The sequence below is a fragment of the Pleurodeles waltl genome, chromosome 8, assembly GCF_031143425.1.
Source record: "Pleurodeles waltl isolate 20211129_DDA chromosome 8, aPleWal1.hap1.20221129, whole genome shotgun sequence".
In the NCBI taxonomy this organism is placed as follows: domain Eukaryota; kingdom Metazoa; phylum Chordata; class Amphibia; order Caudata; family Salamandridae; genus Pleurodeles; species Pleurodeles waltl.
This window is the reverse complement of record NC_090447.1, coordinates 595,456,720-595,480,129: the sequence shown is the minus strand read 5'-3', so window position 1 is coordinate 595,480,129 and position 23,410 is coordinate 595,456,720. Positions and strand designations below refer to the sequence as shown.

At 43.8% G+C, this 23,410-nt stretch overlaps 1 protein-coding gene across 7 annotated transcripts in view; it reads right to left on the bottom strand.

Moving 5' to 3' along the window:
* RASA3 (RAS p21 protein activator 3) overlaps nucleotides 1-23,410 on the bottom strand; it is an 821,322-nt gene that overhangs the window by 320,137 nt on the left and 477,775 nt on the right. For all 7 annotated transcript variants that reach the window (XM_069204628.1, XM_069204627.1, XM_069204630.1 and 4 more), the window contains one exon: nucleotides 5,108-5,188. In XM_069204628.1, the coding sequence (XP_069060729.1) occupies nucleotides 5,108-5,188 (81 nt within the window). The remainder of the gene's footprint in view (nucleotides 1-5,107; nucleotides 5,189-23,410) is intronic.

Genomic DNA, 23,410 nt, shown 5'->3' with positions numbered 1-23,410 from the left:
GCATATGAGAAGATGTTGAGCCTGTGGTGTCTGACGATCTAAGCGAGCGGGGTCATCTAACCCATGACAGTCCATCTCTAGCCTGTGTTAGTTATAAATGCCTCACCTGATCTGAAGTAGTAGCTCAAAGCCCTGTGACAGAAAGATAAAAGCTCATCATCATAGTTAAACTTGTACTGGTAACCCCCAAGTCCCTCTTTCACGAGGATAGTTGGATTCCCATATGGGCAGGCTGTGGAACAGAGATCATTTTTGCTGGGCAATAAAAACTATAAAGAAAAAAACGGTGCATGTACAGTTTGACTGACCGTAAGTTCAGCATCCACACCACACTCAGTAGATTCTAGATCTCCACTGCCAAATCTAGACCATGATGGAGGCCAAAGGCCACAAAACAACAGAGGAGTAGGCAGACAGGATGTCTGGAGGAAAGATTTCCGCAACAAGAGTTACTACCTTACCATGATTAACTTGTAATTAGTATGTTCAGTCCCCTTTTTTTCAGATACATGAGAAGATTAAAAAGCATCTCCAAAAATGCAGAAGGCAGAATATGTCCCCTCACGCCTGAAGAAAATCACTCTAGAGCCACGAAAAACGACCTCCAATAAAAGCTGAACTGCTAATCTGGCTACAAACCAAATTCTAGACACAAGAGGCCATAGCTGACAATTCGACAGAGGCAAGGATGATAGAGTAGCCAATGCAATGGAATCTTCTATGTCATACTAAACCAACACAAAAAGGAAGTTGTTCAGTACAAGGAAGACAAAATGGACCTGGGTCTGTATTATGTAGAGGGAGCACTGCCCCTGTTTGAGCTGCAGTGCACCTTTAACTGGGTGCATCCAACACAGATCATTTTAGTGCACTTTATTACACTTAATGCACTGTCTTCAGTTCAGTCAAAAACTGGTGCCTGCCCTTGTGGCAGTACATTAGTGAAAGACAGAGCATCAGAACTTCAATGAGGGACAAAGATCCAACTGCAGGAGGGTGCAGTGAGTAACTACCCGTTTGCAGGGGGATTTCTTGACGAGGGAGTCCATTGGACCCCCTTTCCCTCTTACAAAGATCTCTCTCATGGGGAAGGGTGTGTGACTGTGCACTGCCTCTTTGTGGCACACTTTCAGTGCGCAACAAGAGCTCTTTTGCCACTGCAGCTGCATCCAAAAACACGGGTAGGTGCACAGGCAAAGCAATTACAACAGAGGCAATAGGCCTAGCTTATTTTTTGTGAAAAGCATATGTGAAAGCCAATAGGTCTTTAACAGTGGATTATTATCACGCTGTGTTAACGCATGAAGGTAGTTATTTAGTAACCAGGGCCACTGGAATTATGCAGGAAGACAGCAACAGATTGTGTGACAGGGTTGACTAAATTATGTGGCAAGAAATGTGGCCCATTTTTTGATAGGATTAATTCATTATTTTGTAATTTTTATACATGATAATATTGTCTGGGTAAACATTTCACCTCATCAGAACCAGTTTAACAATGAAATACATAAACAAGCAAGTGAAAGGTGATCAGTTAACCTTTATGAAGGGTCTTCCAATGCGTGAAAACATATATTTCCATGTTTTTATTATTTTTTGATCCGTTTAAGTAGAAACAAAATGTTTTTGGGTTAAAATCTGCAGATTATGCAGCAGATGATGGATAATGTGACAAATGCAGCAAATCCTTAATTATGCAAAAATAAGCTGCAGTCGCAGAATCGCATCATTCCAGTGGCTCTGTTTGTAGAATCTCACAGGTCACCACAGCAAACAAGGCCTCGTTAGGCCCTCTTAGCATGGGTTGTATGTTGTTTTTTCAAGTTTAATTTTGTACATATCTTTAATTTTAGGACAACATACCCGATGTTTGCCTTGTGGGAGGGACTTTGCTCAGTACAGAAAGTGGGGGTTTTATATGGTGATAAGCTAATGCTACAGTCTACAGGCTTGATTGTTCATTTGGGAAACATGTCAAACGTCATAGATCTGATCTGCTTATCACTAAAAGTTATGACAAAGGCAGGAGACCAGACATTTATTCAGAAACGTATGTTAAAGCTAGATGTTTTTTACTATACTGATTTTAAGCCTTTAGACATGTATTTCATTACATGGAATTTCACGCATTACCACAGAAGGGAAGTATTTGCCGATTGTTTACCCCTCTCTGACAAACCAACTGTAGTGCTGTACAAATATGTAGTTGTATGTCTGGTATTTTGCTTTGTTGGTATTAAAATGTTTTTATAATGTGGTCTCACAGCTTTAGCTGTCTGCCAGGCTCTTCTAATAAAACACAATCATAAAAAATACATGAAAAATACATAGAATCATAAAATGTATAGAAGCAGTTCATGTCAGCCCTTTGCATTGGGCTGTTTGAGTGTCATTCGCATTATGTTTCTGCTCTTGACAGCATATGGGAAGGGCAATGGGTCAGACCACTTCAACCACTGCATCTATTGTCCTGTGAGTGATGGCATTTTGCTTTATCAGATGTACACTTTCTCCTGAGAATGATTGTGCTTCCTTGACAGGGTGTGTGCCATTCTCCTTTGTGCAGGTGGCCTTTTTGTTTTTTCTTTTTGCGTGCCCATTGGCTGCCCGAGAGTCCTACCAAGCTGCTTGTTGGCCACTAATTTCATCAGCAGTGCACCTACTGCATTCCATGTGGTCGCTGTTTCTAAAACAGGCGAAAATCTCGTATTGCTATTGTCAATAGTGTAATACTTTTTTTCCATTCAAAGGGGACCCCATGTTTAGAAGCAACATATCAGCCATCTTGAATCGGTCCAGCTATGACACCATGCACAGTATCATTCTGCGGTGGCCACTAACTAATATGTTTATTTAAAAAAAAAATTAAAAACAAGCACATGACCACAGTGACAACGTAGCAGTATTTTTCTTTTGCCTAATTTTGCACTTTTTGTTTTATCTTAGATATGACTGAATGAGTACGTGGGTGGAGGGAGGGATGCAAGAGTTCAATGATAAGTGTCAGTACATGGATAACGAGGTACTGAGTGTTAAATGCATCAGTGACTGAAGAGGCGTTTTCAGTTACAAGGTAGGTGAACTACATTCCCAATGCTTGATAAAGGATGCTACTGGGGAAAGACATGATGCGCTGAAGTAGCTGGTCGTGCTAAATGATAATGGGGCTGGGACTGTTCAGTACTTAATGTAAAAAAGGAGATGTGGTCTAACAAGATTAAGGTTTGATTTCAGGGAATGTTTTCATGTTCAACACTGGCAAATGGGCACAGTTATGTCAAATATGTGTTATTTGTGGTGTTATTGTATTTCAGTGCTTAGAATTATATATAATGTTGACTGATCGTCTTCTTCTATGGATTGTTTTATATTGGTGTTTTAGTCAAATAAACTATTATTTATTAATATTGTGGAAATATTCACACCAAGCCAACTATGCTTTTAAACTGACAATAGCCTAACTCGTTCCTTGACACCGAAGGCTTGCATCAGACCTGAAGAAATTCCCAATTAAGGGCCTCATTTCGACCCTGGCGGCCGGCATCACCACCAACAGGCTGGCAGTGTACCGCTAGCGTATAATGACCGTGGAGCATTAGCCACGGCCATAGCGCCGGCCCCTGCAAGCACCGCTGCCCTGGGGATTATGAGTCCCCCAACCGCCAGGCTGGCGGTAAGGGGGACTCGGGGTGCCCCTGGGGACCCCTGCACTGCCCATGCACTTTGCATGGGCAGTGCAGGGGTCCCCAGCACAGCCCCATCGCACATTTCATTGCCCAAATTTCGGGCAGTGAAATGTGTGATGGGTGCTACTGCACCCGCTGCACATCAACATTGCCGCTGGCTCTATTATGAGCTGACTGCAATGTTGATGCGACTTTTCCACTGGGCCAGCAGACGGAAACACTGTTTCCGCCCACTGGCCCAGCGGAAAAGTCATAATAGGGAGCCACATATACCGCCAGCACCGACGGTATAGTAGCACCCGCGGCTACGGTGGTCTTCTAGTAAGACAGCCGAAGTCTTAATGAGGGCCTAAGAGATGGATTCAACCAGTAAAGTGGCACACTTTGACTGGATCTGTCCAGTGTGACCCCTATTAGCAAAAGATGAAAGACAGACACAGGTTTTCCAGCTAGCAACTCTGAATCTGTCAGAATCAATCCATGATTCTCTCCACTGGATATTCCTCCAAAAAACCTTGAAATTAGTATCCTCAGAAACATTATATGAATAATTTGTTAGGCTATATTTTTTTGTTTAAATCTGTTTATTAACATTTGAACATTTTCAATGAAGAAAACCAGAACATTTCCAAGAGAGACATTTTACAAAGCTGCGAGTCAGTATCAATGTCAGTACCTGCAATAAATCCAGCACATAACCCAGGCTTGTGTACCACTTAGACAAGTGAATGGGAAAGTGGGCAACCAATTAATACCCATGGAGTTATTATTACAACTACAAGATCAAGGTAAGCATGGTAGGTAATGTTCATGTTGAATTCAAAGTAAAGCATGCACAGTGTATTATAGAACACTGTTCACATTACAGCATACATAGAAAAACAGTAAAAGTGTTGATTACATTAAACTGTAAAATGAGCCAACCCCGGCCAAAACACGTGTAGGAAATATAGCGAATCTAATGCACAGTACGGAGGACTGAGCGACTCTACAAGTGAACGTTTCGAAACAGTTAGCATTGTGTATTGCCTGAGGCCTGCATGTGGAGAGCAACGACTACCTGCACTAGGGGACGTCGGGAGGAGGAGCCTTCTGAGGGATGGGAGGCATCTAGATGTCTGTCAATATGGTGTCCCAGCAAATGGCTATGGGATATTCACATACCCCAAGTGTGTCCTTCCTTCTGTGGAGGGCTAAACTTTCCGCCTGAGCCCAGGCGACCACTGAGCACTCCCAAGCATTGGGTAGGAGGGGAGTGGGCGACTTCCATTTGTGTGTAATTGGACGCTTAGCTAGCAAGTGATGCAGATCTATAAACCAGTTATGCTTCATGTTTACATCTAACATACACATTCAGCAAAAAAAGAACACTTGCAGGTTTAAAACATGATACTCTTTATGATTAAAACAATTCCACTTACCTAGATGGTCCTAACAGAGTAACAGTGGCGTAAGGATCGCATTGCCCATTCACTATTGGCAAGCCTTGGCATTCTAAAACACTGGGGAGAAAAAACATTAGTTATAAAGTTGCTAAAATCAAAACCATAACGTGTTCATCGGTTATACAAGATTTGTCATCACATCATTTTCTTACACATTTTTCCCCTCCAAATCTCCTTTCAGTTGCGAATTCACAACACTTGTTTCTGATAGGTAAAGCTATGTATCAATTTGGTGATCTAACATTAGGGAGCAGGAATGATCTATGGGTATACCTGCTGGCTGTGGAACAAGGAGACGTGGTTTCTAATCTCAGCTCCTCCACTTGGATAAGGTGAAGGGAACCTCATAAAATTACTTTTCCACCGATTCACAAATGAACTTGCAAAGGACACAAGTCTATTCATTGTAGATTTACTCCTATGATTTGTGTAAATTACACGCGTATGCTGGTTACACAAAAATCCTGAGGAGCTGAAGAGGACATTTACACATATCCACTACTCTGGATTGTCTGCAAGAGTAAGTGCAGCAGAAAAGGGACTTTGGAATATTAAACTTTCCTTTGTTGTTTATTTCACCCTTCTCTTACAAGCATTTGAAAAAGCTATGCTTTGCAAAACTATTAAATGACTACTTCATACCATAACACTTTTTTTTTTTTTTTATTTGGTCACAATTTACACATGGAAATGGGGAATAAAAACAATTGAGAAGGGAAGTGAATAGGCACAACATGAGATTGTTATGGGTGTTGACTAGCTTGCCCTTGGCCACATACGACTCCCCCTGAAAATAAACATTTCCAGACCCTTAATGTACTACAACAACAACAAAGCCAAAAAAACAACACAGATTTTCCTAGTGAATAAGTTCGATGGGTCTGCAAAACTGGTTACAGACCTTGAATGTGTGAATCAGGATTTGATATTTGCAGACGCAATTTTTTGCACACTGCCTGTGCTTCAGATCTATTGCTGGTCACACATGGCAGTGTATGCATGAAAGATGCTTAACCCTGACATAGGTGTAAAAAGTATAGCTGAGCTAGGCCCAAAGATTTGTATTTATTTTCAGCTTGGATCAAAGATATTGAAGGTCACATCACCTTTAGGTCGACTTTGCTAATTCAATAACATTTGTCCGCTAAGGGAACCTACGACTCCCTATTCACCACCAATGTCCTAACCACCTCCTCTCCCTCTTCAAGTCCCATCAAGGACAAAACGTTTACCCTGTCCACCCTGTTGGATCATGGGCAATCCTAGTCGATTATCTCCCTGCTAAACATGCATCATGCTGACAAAAACAGTTACGTGAAGGCATAAAGTGTAAACAATTTTTCTCCAGGCTGCATAAGTCTAAATACACACTCCCAGAGCTCAACATAGAGACGTTTTTGGTTATTGGAAAAGACTGCTTGAAACAAGCAACCTAAATACATATACCATAATATATTTTAAGTTGGATGAAAAAAATAAAATATATTAAAATAAAGAAATCAAGATGACTCAATGTAGATAGAGTTTGCCTCCTTAAGTTGGACAGTTGAGAGGCATTTGCTTTGTTAAGCTCTAACATTCTGCATCCTGACCATATCAGAGCAGCAAGGGTATACAAATTATACTAATTTTATTTATAAAGCAGCTTGTGTTGCTGCAAACCCGACTGAAATTGGCTGGAGAGGGGATGAAGTGGTTTTGTGGTGAGAAAGAAAGCATGGCTGAAGTCAAATTAGGAGCAGTCTGGACAAAGCTCTGTATGACTACCATGAATAGGGACAGTAAGGTCTTATTTGCAGGAAGGTCCTCTGTAAATCCATGGAACCTTCTGGATGATGGAAACTAGGTCTCTCTTGAAGGTGTGAAAAGCAGTATGAGAGGCAACATGCTTTAGGGGTAGCACTGCAGTTTAAAAAATAACTGGGGAGGATGCCTACACATCTATAGTAAGTCAGCCTCAATACTGAGATATACATTTGGTGTTGTTTCATAGTGTAGAGCTGAATGTGGAGGAAGATGCTCAATATCGTCTGCACCAGATAAGGTGTGGCCAATGGGTTCAGGGTTTCTAGCTTCATCATCTGACTGGTTGTTAAGAATGGAAAACAGTCTGGTGAACATCCCTGAACTGCATTGGATACTAGGCACGGGATTGTTATAGAACTCTTTCTTGTACCTTGAAATGACTTCCAGTGCATGCATGATATTGTTTTTTTTTGTTCCTGGATGAACAAAAAGCATTGCTGCACGAGCCTTGACACTCTGTAGATGAGAGATAATCCAAGGCAGTCCTGCTTCAGAGGAATTACAACCATCCTTAATCGAGATGACAATGGCAAGCATTAGTGACATTCTGTATGGGACATGCAAGAGCCAGAGGATTACCCAAAGTTGTCATAGGTGGCAAAAAATACACTATTGGGTTCATACTGGGATTGAACGAAGGTCATTGTCAAAGCCAGATGTCAGATTACCAGTGGTTTCAAGCACAACTATTTGAAAGGGGTGGGATCCAGGTGGGACTTGTTGGCAAATATTTATATTTTCCACTTGGGAAAAAAGCCTCATTATTTGCATACAATCCAAGATGTATTTCAGACAGCCTGCCAATTGGATTCACACAACAAAAAACCCTTTTAGCTTGAATTAGCTCTTGGCATCAGCTGTGCACATTTGGTATTATTTGATAGTGTGTTCTGTCTGGCTCTTTATCAGGTTGGACATACAAGTACTGAAAATGTCTGCCAAAGGGGTCTTTAAATGAGGTGAATCCAGATAGAAAAGGGGCCCAAAGCAGCCTGTTGAGGCTGGTTGGTTCAAAAGGAGGTTTCTCCATTATTGTTTCCTCTGAGAGGAATGGCCATAGATGGTGCCAAAGACATTGTGACACCCAAGCTAGACTGAGCTCCATTAACCTGCAATAGAGTTGATGGTGTAGCTATATGGTTTGGAGGTTGCCCTCAAACAGTGTTAAGGAGGTTAAATGCAGGTTAGTGACTGTGTAAGACATGTTCACTCTCAACAGGAGGGTGAGTAGCTTTGACTAAGATGGCGGTTCTTCATACCTTTTCCATTACCTTCTACACCTTCTTCTTTACTTTCAGATATACTGGTGATACTCAGCACATCACTCTTCAATTAACTGATTCCTTTGATCACTGGTCTAAAACTGAGTAAAAGCAGGAGAAGGGAGGTCTTGGATAAGCTCCAGCTATCACTAGTGGAGGATACATTTAGTATAGTTCAGGTGGTGCAGTTAAATTAATAGCAGACATGTAACTGTACCACCCGAGCTTTCAGGTCTAGTTTCTGGCTACATGGGTGTTCAATAAATCCAACCAGGGCATTTTCATTTTTGGTTTGTGACCTGTATTCTTGAGTGAAGCCTTTCTGGACTGCACACACCATGAGAGACCTCTCTCCGGGCTTGACACTACTGGAAGAGAGTGTCTAAAAAAGAATGAGGGTGACTTAGGCATTTGGGATCCCTATTTGGAATGTATCCAACTTTACCACCGTATGAAGGAACATTATCAGAACAATGACGTCTCCAGCTCTAGTCTCTAGTGTAACGAACATATATAACTCCAAAAACATGCACATATTTTCAAAATAAAGACATGGTGGGTCTATTACTTACATATCAACAGTTGACAGATGCTGACTTCCTCACATAGACATGTGGGGCACCGGGGCAGCTGATACAGGCAGTGTTATAAACACTGCTATACTTGTGAAGTAACAGAAGGCCCTCATCTTCCTGTGCAGGGAGATGATGTAATGCAAAAGAAATATTGTAAACTCGGTCTGCGAAATATGATTAGGGTATATGGGAACTCCCCCATCTGATAAATGCTGGTGTGAGATAATGATTCACACAGGAATACTCACAGAGAGTTTCAACCTAATTCAATTGCATTACTTATACTATAACAACCTGACCCCAACCGGCTTCATACAATACATGGGCCATACTTAGTGTGTTGCCCTTGTGGCTGATAATTTCCTAATGCTGGCCGGTAGGACTGATCTGCTTCAGCCAGAAGCCTGCCTAATGGGACTACTGCCTTCTCCAAAATGTCTACTAAACAAATGTAGGTTTCACTATTTGGTGTTTCTGTTTGCAAAAAGCAGGACTGTATTGTGCAGAAAACCGAGTTTGCTCCTATGGTAAATGACAAGGCGGAAGACCTCAACAGGCGGTCAATGGCTGAATGTGTAGCCCGTAGAGCACTTAGGAGTGTGCAGACCTAGCATCATGGTAATCTATATTGTTTTAAGTAGTTACTCAGAAGGTTCTTTTGTCAGCGTGGTTAAGTGGTTTGGCACCCAAAATGATAGTATTTAGGCATCAGCAGTCTGCACCATAAGATCTAGAATATGCTCTGAGCATTCTTAAGTCTAGGAACCTGGTCTGAACGACCATGGAGGATAGCAATTAGAATTTTACATGCACCCACCAACACAACATCACCATGGCGCTTGAGACAAGAGCCAGTCACACATGAAATAGACAGTGGTTTACAATTCCAGCTCAGAGTTTTGCATCTCCTCAAGAACAAGTATATGTAATATTCGTTAGTTAATAACAGAATAATCACAAATGATGTTGTGTGCTTTGCTTCTCAGAAAAAATGTTAACACATGTAACAAAGGTAGTGCAGGACTCAACATGGCGAAATGTAATGCCTAGTCATTCAGTATATGCAACACAAAGTTTTTATTTATCGTACATTCTTCTAGAGTTAGTTGGATATTCCTTGGAAATGCCAAATGCTCTTTTGTTTCATGTTTTCATGTTTCATGTCACTTATCCTATAGTGCTCACTTTCTTGGTCTTCGGTAATACCCTGGGGAACTCCTTGCTTGGTCTCTCTATTAGGCTTATCAAGGAAGTTACAAAATTCCATAAACTCACTAGCACTAATCTTCTTATGCATAGTCAGGGTCTTTATTTTTTTCTTCTTCTGTCGTCTGCCGTCTACCAAGAAATAATGACAGGTAAAAGTGCACCCAATAAACAGCACTTATAATGAAAGTTATTCATTCTTCCTTTTCCTTTAAAACAGCCTATTTTTCTGCATTCAAGTCACATACCTATAATAACATTTTTTTAGAATGTTTCCATTTTCAGTGGTATGAAATTGTAGTACTGTACTGAAAATAAAATACCCATTTAATGGGACTCGTTACATTAAATTTAAAAGAATGAACAGCACAGTCCATCCTTATAGCCTTTGAACCAGTGACCTGCTAGTTGGACATTGTCAATTAACCGATTGAGGAATCACATTTTTAAGTCTGTCATCTCCTTGCTGTATGTTAATACCACTACTTCCCGGAAGCTGCCAGTGACCATGCTGCATTGGTAGATCTTACACAAGCTTTGTTTAATAATAAGGTTGATCCAAGAGTCAGTGTTGGAGGGGCATTCTGATGTTTGGATACCAAATACTTAATTAAATAGAACTGTTCTCGAATCTCAGGAATTTAAGGCACAGAAGATGGTGTCTTAAGGCCAGATCCCCATTGTCCAGAGGTTAATCTCTTTGTTTCTTCCTTCATGGCTTAACCTGTGTGGCATGTTTTGATCCAAAGTTCCCTTTGTACATACAACACAAGGACAGGTTTTGGGGACAGAATGGTGTATTCTACTCCACAGCCTGGGCACCAGCCAAAGAATACGCCAGACACAGAGCTATGTATTACCGGTCTTTATTCTTCAGTGTGTAACCGCAAACTCCACATTCTAAAACTACATTCACTTCACCACGTTCTGGCACTTAATGTCATCATCCTACAGATTCTTTCAAGATCCAAAAAGGTTCCATCATACACATTTGCAAAACACGACAAATGGGTCTCTTACTCTAGAAATATTTGTGCATGATGCGCTGAATTATACTTACTATCGCACCAGAAGAACATCGACTGTGCAATAGACTGAAAAACACCTTATCTGGTTGAGAAATATTCTAGTTGCAGACTCCTTACCTCTAGAAGCACAGAGCCATAAAGAAACTGACTACTGGTTTGTCAAAACTAAGACCTGGAAAGGAGGGTCCCTGCCCCTAGAAATCAGTTTACAGAGCAAGGAGGATGGACGCGTCATTAAGGAATCTGCAACTAGAATAAGTCTCTGCCAGATAAGATGTTACCGAAGGTAAGTAACTTATCTCATCTCACTGAGACTTCTAGTTGCAGATTCCTTAACACTGAATAGATTCCCAAGCAATATCATACCCGGAGGTGGGGCTGCGAACCCAGTTCATACTAGAAAGTCCTGCAGGACCAAACGAGAGAAGTGCTTGTCCCTGACTGTCCAGGCAGTAGTGTTTGGTAAACCAGTGCAGAGATGCCCATGTGAGCGCCTGGCAGATATCAAGGGCTAGAACTTCACATGCTAATGGAGTGGTCGCTGCTTTGGCTCTAATAGAATGCACACACAAACCTCCAAGAGGTTGCTTCTTGGCCAGTGCCTAGCTGATCTTCATACAGAGTATAAACCATCTGGAGATGGTCCATTTCTGCAGAGCCTGACCTTTCTTGACACCGACATAACCGACAAAAAGTTGATCGTCCATCCAGAACTCTTTTGTACAATCAAAGTAGAACACCAAAATTATTTTTGGGTCCAGGCGGTGCAGACTCCTCTTCCTTAGAGGGATGTAGGGGTGTTCAAAATTAAGACAAGGTGATGGACTGGCCTACATGAAAATGTAACCACTTTTGGCAGAAGAGAGGCCCTAGTACGAAGCACCACTTAGTCAGGATAGACAGAAAGGTGTGTATGGAGGCTTGGATGACAACACCTTCCGCTCACTCACTCTGCAAGCAGATGTAATGGCCACAAGGAAAGCAGTCTTTGAAGTAAGAAGCCTGAGAGGACAAATGTGGAGAGACTTGAAAAGAGCGTACATCAAAAAAGTCAAAACCAAATTCAAATCTCATTGGGGCATCATGAATGGGAATTAAGGAAACGTATGTGTAAGACCTTTAAGGAACCTATGTACAATAGAGGGCTTAAACAAAAGAGGTTGATCAGGTACCCTCAAAAAAGCTGAAATTTCAGACAAATAACATTTGAGAGTGCCCATAGCAGAGCCCGGCTGGGCCAAAGAAAGTATAAACAACATACCTCAGAGAAAGAAGCAGAAAGGGGGCCAACAGACTTGCCTGTGTACCATGCCACAAATTACTTCCAATGACAGGCGTATACCGTTTTTGTGGAGGGACATCTGGCTGCCTAGATAACATTACAGACTTCTGGTAGAAGGTCAAAAACTGTCAACTGATGCCACTCAATCTCTACGCAAGAAGGAGGAGAGTGGATAGGTTTGGGTGCAGAACCCTCCCCTGCTGCTATGACAGAAGAGCCTCCTGAAGGGGCAGTCTGATCAGAGGATCGATGGACATGCTCTATAGTTCAGGATACCAGACTCTCCTAGCCCAGTCCAGAGCAATAAGGATTATTTACATCCGGTCATTCTTGATCTTCTTGAGAACTCTGGGCAGATGTGGTATGGGTGGAAGGGAGTACAGGAGGCATGAGTTCCACTCAAAACGAAAAGCAGGTGTACAGGAGCCCTGAGTGCTACTCAAAACAAAAAGCATCTATGAGCGATTATCACCTTGGAAACCCCAACGCACAATACTGCTGACATTGCGCATTCTCTGCTGAGGCGAAGTGATCTAACCAAGGCTCTCCCCACTGCTAAAAGAGATCTTGTGCCACCTCTGGATGGAGAGGCCATTCATGATCTGGGAGACATCTTTGGCTGAGTTTGTCTGCTCTGGCATTCAGGGATCCGCTAAATGTTGAACCACCAGGGATTTGCCCTGCTGTTCCAGCCTTGTCCAGAGGCGCAGAGCCTCTTGACAAAGGGTCTACGACCCCACTGCGCCTGCTTGTTGCAGTACCACATGCAATGGTGTTCTCTGTGAACACCTGTGCTGTATTTCCTTTGACAGAGGAAAGAAATGCTTTCAATGCCAGCAGGATCACAAGGAGCTCTGATAGGTTGGTGTGGAGTTAGGATCCTGCCGGAGACCAGATGACTCTGATCTCCATCTTTCCCAGATCAAGAGCAAGGCATTTGTCACTACTATCAAATCTGGTTGGGGAAGGGAGATGGATCTGCCTCTGACCCAATCGTGGTTTGTAAGCCACCACTGAAGGTCTTGCACAGTTCCCTCCTAGATCTGAACCCTGTGGGAGAGAGAATCCCCCGATGCTGCGCCCATTGGAACTTCAGGTGCCAATGCAGAGCCCCCATATGCCATCTGGCATGTGTCACCAGCAAGATGCAGGAGGCCTTGAGGCCCAGCAGCCTCAAAGTCAATGTCACTGAATTCCAGGACAGAGGCTGAAACATCGGTATCATAGCCTAAATATCCTGGACTCGCCACTCGGTAGGATAAGCCTGAAACTGCACTGTGTCCAGAACAGCTCTGATGAAAGGAAGCATCTGAGAGGGAGTCAGGTGTGACTTTGCCATGTTTATAGTGAACCTCAGTGAATGCAGGAGGTCTGCCATAGTCTGAAGGTGGGAGACGACGGCCTGGGGTGAGCCTGCCTTAAAGAGCCATTCATCGAAATAGGGGAAGACTGAAACCCCTGATCTGCGCAGATGAGCTGCGACCACTGCCGTCACCTTGGTGAACACCCGAGGGGTGCTGGTAATGCCAAAGGGGAGCACAGTGACCTCAAAGTGCTTGTGGCATACCGGGAGCTGCTAGTACTGTCTGTGGAAAAAAGCGCCCTGCAAGCCCAAGGCTACCATCTAGTCTCCTGGACTTAGCGCAGAGAGCACCTGAGCCAGAGTGAGCATTCTGAACTTCTCCTTCTTGAGGAAGAGGTTGAGGGTCCCAAGGTCTAAGATAGGGCGTAGGCCCCTGTTCTTTTTGGGTACCAGAAATTAGCAGGAATAGCACCCCACAACTTACTTCTGGCATGGGAACCCTCACTATCGCTCCCTTTGCCAAGTGAGCCATGACTTCCTCCCATGAAAGTGCCAAGTGATCCTTCATCATCCTATCACAGGATGATGGCATAGATGGAGGGGCCATCTTTAAGGGTTAGGGAGTAGCCTCTCTACGTTATCTACAAAACCCACCTGTCTGACGTGATGGATTGCCAGCGGAGCAGGTGATGGCGAATCTGCGTTTGTCTGGTCCCTGGAGGGGGAAGAGTCAGACTAGGATGGTTTGGAGGCAGCTGCAAAGGTTGGGGGGAGGGGTTCGACTGGCCAAACCGCTGGCTCCCTGATCCATGAAGGGACTGGATCTAATGTCCCCAGTCACGAAGGGGCTGGGCTGCATGCGCAGCACAGTGGCTGGAGGGGAACAGACATGGTTGGGCACCTCTTCCGTAGCCATAAAAGGGACAAAAATAAGACTGAGGGGGTAAGGGGCCACCACGAATCCCAAGGAACTGGCCAAAACACGAGAATCCTTGAAGCACTCAAGCGCTGAGTCTGCATTCTCTCCAAACAGACAGGTGCCATGGGTGTCCATAAGATTAGCTTGAACATCCCCAGAAAAGCCAGACATTCTCAACCAGGCGTGGCGCTTCAAGGGCACTGTTAATGAAACCGATCTGTCCAGTGTGCGGTCGTGTCCAGTCCACATCGGACCGTGAATTTTTCTGCATCTCTCACATCAGCAACTGCTTGGGAAAGTACAGCCCGGGCCTCCTCCAGGACCTGTGGCAGCACTTGAGCAACCATATCCCAAAGCATGTAGGAATAATGGCCCAAAAGGCATGCAGTGTTCATGGATCTTAGTGCCGAACTGACAGAAGAAAACATCTTCTTTCCAAGTGCGTCCAGCATCTTGAATTCCCTATTCAGGGGTGCTGAAGGGAACGTGCCATGGGAGGTGGAGGCTTGGATAACCAAACTCTCAGGGATGGGGTGCTGCATCAGAAAACGTGGGTCTTCCGTAGCAGGGCCATGGTGGTGGGCAGTAGTCCTATTCACAGGAGCCCGTGCTGGGTTTGGACCAAGTACCAGTAGGTGCTTCACTGAACGGGAACAGGGGTTCAGAAGATGAAGCTCCAGGTTGAAGCACCTCTGTCAGGAGGTTAGTCCTGACTTCCACTGAAGACACCTCAAGCTCTAGGACCTCAGTTGCTCTTCTCACTGCCACAGAGTATGCTTCTCCCTCGTCCGTAGCCACAGTAGGGGGAGAAAGCATGCCAGAATCTGAGGCGGTATCCAGCCCATTGGTTTCACCCAAGTCAGTACGCCAGTCCATAAGGTCTTGGAGCTGGTATTCAAAAGAGTCCAGCGACCCTTCCCACTCCTCACAGCAACATAGCCCAGAAGAAGGGGCTCAGAATCCAAAATAGGAAGCAAGGCTTGTGTCAATGTCGGAGTTGGTGTTATGTGATGCCCATCCTGCTCCATGTCAAAGTCAGCAATGAGAAGGGGATGGCACCACCCGAGGGCGCAGGTGGCACCGGGAGCCACCAGCGCAGAACCCAAAGTGGCCCCTTCTGACCCTGTGGGACTGGAAGGCTTGCCAGTGGGGCCGGGTTGCCCAAAAATGAGACGCAAGGCCTCCTAGAATTCATGAAGGTGGGTAGGGGTCACTCCAGGAAACTCGTGGAGGCGCAGAGATAGCCCAGGCACAGGATCCTCGTAACGAGGCCTAGAGCACCAATGCTCTCTCGTCTCATCAGCTGACGGACAAAGGGGGGTGGACTTCTTTGCATTAAACTCAAAAGCAAAGTTTATGCCTATTTATACTAAGTTAAGATCATTTCCCAGAGACACTGGCCTGGAAATGGCAGTGCATATTTAGTCCCTTCCTCCATTAGAACCTGCTCCACACTGGAATCTTTCATTGACCTAGAACAAAATGTATTCAAGGGAGTCATTTATATTGGGATCACACATCCACAATCTTGCTGCAGGTGAATCTGGGTAGGATCTGCTTGTTTCTGGAAAGTAAATTTGTGGTGGTCTATGGTATTCGGACACAATGGCATGCACACACTAAATAGGACAGGGAATAAGCAGGAGCCTCTGGGACACTTCATGATACTATGCTACTGCTGGGCTTAATGAGCATGTGCTGATTTGTTGCTATGGTGCAAGAGGATGGACCTCATTCATTCCAGGTTCATTTCAGCAATCATTTGAGCTGCATCTAGTGGTTAACAACATGACATGCGAAGGATACGTTGAAGAGAGTAAGGGCCAATAGAATATCATCTATTGTGGTGATTAGATCCTCAGGGATATTTGTTAGCATGAATTATGTTCAGCGTCCTGGACTGAAGCCAAATTGATAGTGATGGAGTATGTTGGACTTCTTTGAGCTGCTTTGAAAGCTCTTTTTGCATGATTTTATGGGGATATAGAAGGTTTGAAATTGCAGAGGTGCTTTGGTCAGCAGTGGTCTTCAAGAGTGGGTAAGTGAGCTAAAAAGGGGAAAAATTAAATTAGATCTGAAGACATTCGCCAGGAGGGGGGTAACATTTCACTGCTGTGGTGCAAACATGGATGTGCCAATTTGTTTGAGACCTTGATTTTCACTGCAGAGTTCCAAACTTGGGTTCTCTCCAAAACACACCATAAAATCATATTAGATATAAAGCACCTAAGCTTCCATAATTGTCTATCTTGTATTTATATATTATCTTCACAATATTAGTAGTTCGAATGCAACATTTGAGATAATACCACTCAAAATAAGGGCAATTCATTACGGGCAAAATTGTTGCAGTTTGACATTTCTGGAAGTTAGGTTTGATTTTGATTGATTTTCAGAGGAAAGAAGGCGGCTCGTTTTATGCTCAGGGCCTCGCAAAACTGCTCTAGCAGCAAGCTTCGGTCTGTGCTGTGCTGCCTGCTCTTTGGCTGCCGGGGAACCACGTGCTGTCCAGACCCTCTGCGTCACCTTTCCCCATGCACTGATCCCACCACCCTCGGTGAGAAATGCCTCCTTGTCCCAGAGAAGGCCTGTGGCACCTTTCTGTGATGTCCCCGTGGGCAACCAAGACGATTCCCCAGCACTCGAGGCACGCAGCGGTGGAGGAGGTGTAGTCCCCTCTGCAGCGGCAGCTCCAGTACCCCTGCTTCCTTCTCCAGCAGCAGCAGTGATGGTCCAGAATCCAAGCAGCGCAGACTGCCCACAGGAGAGTAAGGGGCAGCGGTGCCAGCCTCGTACTTGTGTTCCTTGGCCGAGACTGAGGTAGCACCCTGCAACACATGACCAGGAACTCCATTTGCAGACAGTGAGCGTGTTGTTGTAAAAAGGAATTAAAATGTGATGCAAACTCTAGAAAACCACTGGAGTTTTCACCCAGGATGTGGAAAGAAGTGAAAGAAGTGCTGAAAGCCATTACTAGACAGTATGAGAAGAGGAAGGTTAAGAAAAAATACGATTTTTTGTTTTATTGTCTTGAGTCTCCACATGACTACATACACACATCTTTCTTGATTTTACAAAGACAGTTTCCCATTTTTGAATGGTTGCCTGTACAAAGTTTTCAGTATAGAACTGGGTGACGCTGATGTGCTGGGAAAAGGAAACTCTAGTATCAAACTACTAGATTGCTGGCATCGGGTCCGATAGTTCTCTCCTGAGGATACCACAGAATCCACGCCGATGAACATTGATTTTACGGAAGTAGAAGTGGGTAAACTGACTCGAGCCATAAAAAAGAGATTAAAACAATCCAAAAGTTCTCCCTCCAGCAGCATCTGCTTCAATAAGATGAAGAAAAGTGTCACATGCTCTAACAAAAGAGGTAACTGGACAAAGGTCCAAACTAGTGCTCTCTTCGTACATGTCTAGAAGTAGCACTAGTGTAATTATTTGACAGGGGAGGTTTATGTGGCAGGTTTATCTAAATTATTTGACAAGACAAGACAAATTATGCAAATATTGTGGCACATTTTGCAACAATATCACAGCATCATATTGTCTTTATAAAAATGTGGAGGCAAAGGATCCACCTAGTAACATCTTAACACACAAATGCAGCAATACGCAACGGAAAGATGATCAGTAGACTTTGAGAAAGGCTTTCTTCTGAGCTGCAACACGTTTTGCAGCGTTTGGGGTTACTCTCCATTTGAGTTATAAACCAGTTTTTTGGGTAAAATTGTAAGTTTTCAGCAGATAATGGATTATGTGGCAACTGCGGCAAAATCCACAATTACGCGGAAAAAGCTGTGGCGGCAGAGGTCATAATTCCAGGGGCCCTGTCTACAAGTAAGGCCCTCCAAATTCTTGCAGAACCTTTTCAGACTAGTTGTGACATTTGGCAATGGCAATGGTGAGGTTTGCCAATGGTGGTAGGGGTTTTAATATGAGGAAAAAGACGTGTTTTGGTTCATAGCCAAAGCAATACTCTTTCCCGCATAATGTACCGGTTATGAACCATTAATTGGGCTCTTGGTAAATAAATCAGTTGGAGTCATAAGATCAAGTTACCAGTCACCTAAAACGACCCTCCAAAAGTCTTCCTCTTTTTGAACTCACACCCAGGCTGAGGCGTTTGAATTAATTTAGGTTTGTAGCGTATTTGGTTGATAACTGAGGTGGAGCGTGTACTACCTACTGTAGTTCTTTTTTTAAAATATCCATTCAAAAAATAAATTAGTATTTCTAAATTAAGCGATAATTCAATTATATGAGTTTCAAACATTACCATGTATAAATGTACACTTTCATACGTTTTCCAGGACTTCCTGCGCTGCTCTCTTATGCTGATGGCAGGATGCGGCCCCTTAGTGGCTTTCCACCATTCACCGTCTACAACTGTTTCGAAAACGCAAGTGCAACCTTTCCCCCTTATCACTGATTCGAGAACATTACGTATTTTCACATAGAAAGTTCTTAAAGAAATAGCTTCCTTCTATTTATTTGCAAAACGTGACCTTGCAAAGAATCTCTCATGTAACTCTCCTAGCATGACAGTGTAAGCAGAGGTCTGGGGAACATTTAATCCACAATTAATTTTCTGTTTAATCTAGTCCTATTCCAGCATTTAGTTTACCAGAAACGGGCTAAGAATATGCCCGTGTTTACCGTAACTGTGTGAAAAAGCAGCATGTGAACTGTGGGAATACTGCTAACGCGCCAGACTCAAGAAAACAGCGTTGCTCTATTTTTACTAACTGTCGAAACGACAATAAAATACATCTTTTTTTAAAATACGGTGTTATATTTGATTTTAAGACTGACGTTTCGTGTTTACCAGGGCTTTAAATAATGCTCCCTTATCTTACCATGCATTTGCATTCACTACTTGTCATAAAAAGTTTAGTGTTCCCAAGAAAGCTTTCACCCGTATTTGAAAAGGGAACGGCTGGCGCTCGGCCAATAGCTCCACTGGTTTAGTGCATGCTGTAGAGAGACCCGTGGGTAAGCCGCAGGAGGCGGGTTAAAATAGGGCCTGCTCATCCTTTCTTTCATCCTTGAGGAAGGTACACGAGGTATCACTTTTATGAAGTTAGTGCATTTGGTAAAATCATGCAGTGAGGTGGAGAAGGGGTCTTTGGAGAAAGATGTTCAGACTCACGTTGGTCAGCCCTCTAAAAGTGTGTGCAGGAAACTGCACAACTACATTGTTCAGCTTTGCTGTAGACATAAATCTACATTTCATGTGATAGATTGAATTAACCAGAACCTGAATGTATAGCACGATGTGTTTTTCAATGTTAATTTAGGGCTACAATAGGTTAGAACTCAAAACCTTTATGTCTGTATTTGCCTCGACACAAATTATGTTCTCTAAGTGTTATGAAAGGAAACAAGCCATGTCTAGCCACAGGATTACCTGTTTCCTCTTAGAGACGCAGTCCCTACAACAGCTGCGCCTCGAGAAAGATCTACACTTAGCTGCACCTTTATTACCTCACAGGGTAGTTACTTCCGAGCCGTCCCAAGGCACACGAGTTTTGGGCTGAGAAAAAGATTTGGGAGAGCATGTAAGGGCTCTAAGGGGGATAAGTCCGATGGGCGAAACAGTCAAATTCTTTCCACAGAAAATAGGTGCAGATCTCATGAAAATTACACGGGCGGTTGCCCACGACCCGTGAGACATGTTCAGTCTCCAGTCAGTAAAAATCGCACCAAAAAGCATGAGTGAGAGAAAACAAAAAGTATGCAGAGCATGCGAGGGCCATAATCTGGGTATACACCAAGTTATGCTTGAGTAATAAAAAATAGTGACCAGGCCGAATGATTAGGTGCAATTTTTATGTCTCGCCTTAGACACTGAATGCGCTGTCACTTGTGAGAAATGCTGTTAACTTAGAGGTCTTAAGAGCCCACCAGGGTTGGATTGGGATGAAAAATAGGCCCAGGCACCCTAAAGAAAAGTGGCCCACAATTGCAGATTATGCCTTTTCGAAAAAACATTGCTTCAGTGTTTGAATAAGTATCAAAATAAGGAGGGGGGTTCTCTAAAAGAGACATGTCCAAAAACCTGAAACAGAATGATGTGTCTAGCTGTCAAGATCTATGAGTATAACTTTTGTTTTCTTCCTACCTCCACATTGTCTCTCATACATGTGCTTCTCTCCCCCACCCTACAAATGTTGCTCTCTTTCACCCATGTGCATCACCATCTCCCCTCCAACTTGCTTTCTTTTGCCTGTGCTCTCTCCTTCGTGTTGCTTCTCCCCCTCATGCTGGTTTTGTCATCTCCAGCTGCCTAGCATGTTGCTTTGCCATCAACCCCCTCCCCAACCTACTCATGCAACCAGCTCATCTGTTTCAAAAAGAGCTTTTGCTCTGCTTTTTGTAAATTCACATATCCACCTCAGAATACAGACATGCGCCTACAAAATTTTGGGGCGGTGACCTCATTGTGTCTTTATTTTTATCCATGCTGCACAGGCACTGAGGTGCTGTAAAGCATGGCTAAAAAACATTGGCAAAGCGACTAAGTCTTATAGGCAAGATCTATTGGCTTTGCCAATGCTTGTTTCACTCTCTCATAATGTCCATGCACATCTTTAAAGATTATAAAAAAAAGTCAGCCAATAAAACTATTTTGAACGAAATGGCACTTTTGTCAGGCAGATGTTATGCAGGATTTTTTACTGCATCCGCACCCTTCACCAATGGCCGAGTGGCATTACTGCTGTAAATCCCTCACCATGCTCGCAACCAATGGATGTTGTGTAAAATGAACATCTTTTTGTGCAATGGACACGAGAGGCACTATATGTTGTAACTCTTCCAAGCCTTCACCAACATAAGTGGGAAGTCCTTCGTTTCCCGTCCTTGTCTTTGACACATGTGGGAGCATTGATTTAAATCACAAACATTTGCAAAGAAAGAAAAAAACAAGTAATTTCTTTCGACCTCAGTCTGAGTCTTCCACAATGGGGTGGGCACTGGACATATGAGTACTTTAGGGGTTAGTTTGTTAGTATTTGTAATCACCTGAGCTTTAAATCCCTCTATAGTATTGCCCAAGACCTTTTTTTTCTTTTTTGCATTTTTTAAATCAGCCCTGCCCAGTCTAAGGGAGGGGTTGGTGAGTTTTATATCCGCACATTGTCTTGCCCAAAGTGGGAATATTACTTCACCCCTTACGCTGCCGATGGTCAGGCCTCATCTTTTGTCCTGCACATTGCTGAAGGTCAAGAGATCTGGCTGAATTTACATTGCAAATGCAAAAAGAACAGATGATGGGCGGAATGCTGAACAATGCAAACATTCACCCCAGTCACAAAGATCTTGGTTAGATCCATCGTTTTCTTGTTCACCACAGCACCCCAGTTTGGACCAAGCCATATGCAAATCAGTCTTGACCCTGTTCCTCATGGGAACAGTCCAGGCCGAACTGCCAAGCCAGGTACTCCCTGGACAGGAAACAAGCATCCTGGGACCGGTTTCAAGATATCACCCTTCATCAGCAAGGTTAGCTTGAATCCAGTGGCGCAGTGAGCACGAGACCCACGTCTCGGCATACCCTTCCTACTTGGGGCGACAAATGCTGGGTCCAAACTGGGGTGGCATGGTGGGCAAAAGAACAATGGATTAAGCCCAAATCTGTGACTGGGGGTGAGTGTTTGCATGGTTCAGCACTCCGTCCATCATCCTTTTGTGTTGCTGAATTTACATTGCAGCCACCTGGTACCACAGTACAGTCTTCACATATGTGAAGTCAGCACTTAGGTAGCTCTAGGTTGCTTGGGCCTTTCATGACCCTCAAAATGTTGTAGGCCAGAGAGTAATTATAAACAAGTCAGGGGTTTCTCTAACCGTTACCACTCCTTGTTGGCATGCATCTTTTTTACGGCCACAGAGGATATTAGCACCTCAGAGATGTCTGAAATCCCTGTTCATGGTTCTGAACAAGGAGGAAGGGTGCACTAGTTGTAAGATGCTCTGCAACTACATGGTCTGCCAAATCCCCTGGCCACAGACGATCAGGGTAGCTGAGGCGTACCTAAATGCTTTGTTCAGTATACCAAACAGGACACTGGGGCAGTTGAGAGCTGCCCTGCTCATTGTTTGCCCACCTATGTTCTATGGCGTAGCAAGACACATATCAGCTTTCCCATTTCATGTTTTTTTACCCCCAGGTCATTATGCAAGGTGACAGAAGGCAGACGCAAATGGTCCCGCCCTTGAGCAAGGCAGATAGGGAGGGGAGACATTTCACTCTCCCTTGCTTTTAGGTAAAGTAAGGAAGATCAGGCGATAATTCTCTCACATCGTCGAGTGAGATAATGTAATAAAATTCCATACCACACTTTGAGGGTTGGGGTGAAATACAAACACACTTGAAGAATGTGGAGGAAGGATTTAAGAGTACTGTGCCCCTGTCCCTGAGCAAAGTAAGTAGGATAACTAAAGCCCCGCACACTTGGGGAATACACTGGGGTGGTGAGAACATGGCACTAGTAGGCCTTCATATCGACCCATGCAGGAACAGAGAAGATGTCAGCTTCCCATGTTGTTTTGCATGTATTTTTGAAACATTCCTCTTGTACTTAGGAGAAGCGAGGGGGGAGAGGGTTTAGGCAGATTTCCAGCTACTCTTGGACAAGAAGAAGTGGAGTTGACAGGCACAATACTTTAATGCCTGTTGCTAAGTGCAGGGACAGCATAGTTTTTATGCACCGGCCAGTGGGGGTGAGGTTATATTTTCAATCACCCTGAGTCCTGTTTAAACCAGTATGGGGTATCCGTGAATGCACGGACTTTTTGCTTTTTCCTTGGCCTGTAGGAGGATGTAGATAAATCTACCTAAAGTAGATGTGCCTAAGTCCAGCTCACATTCACACTGCCGGATTGCCT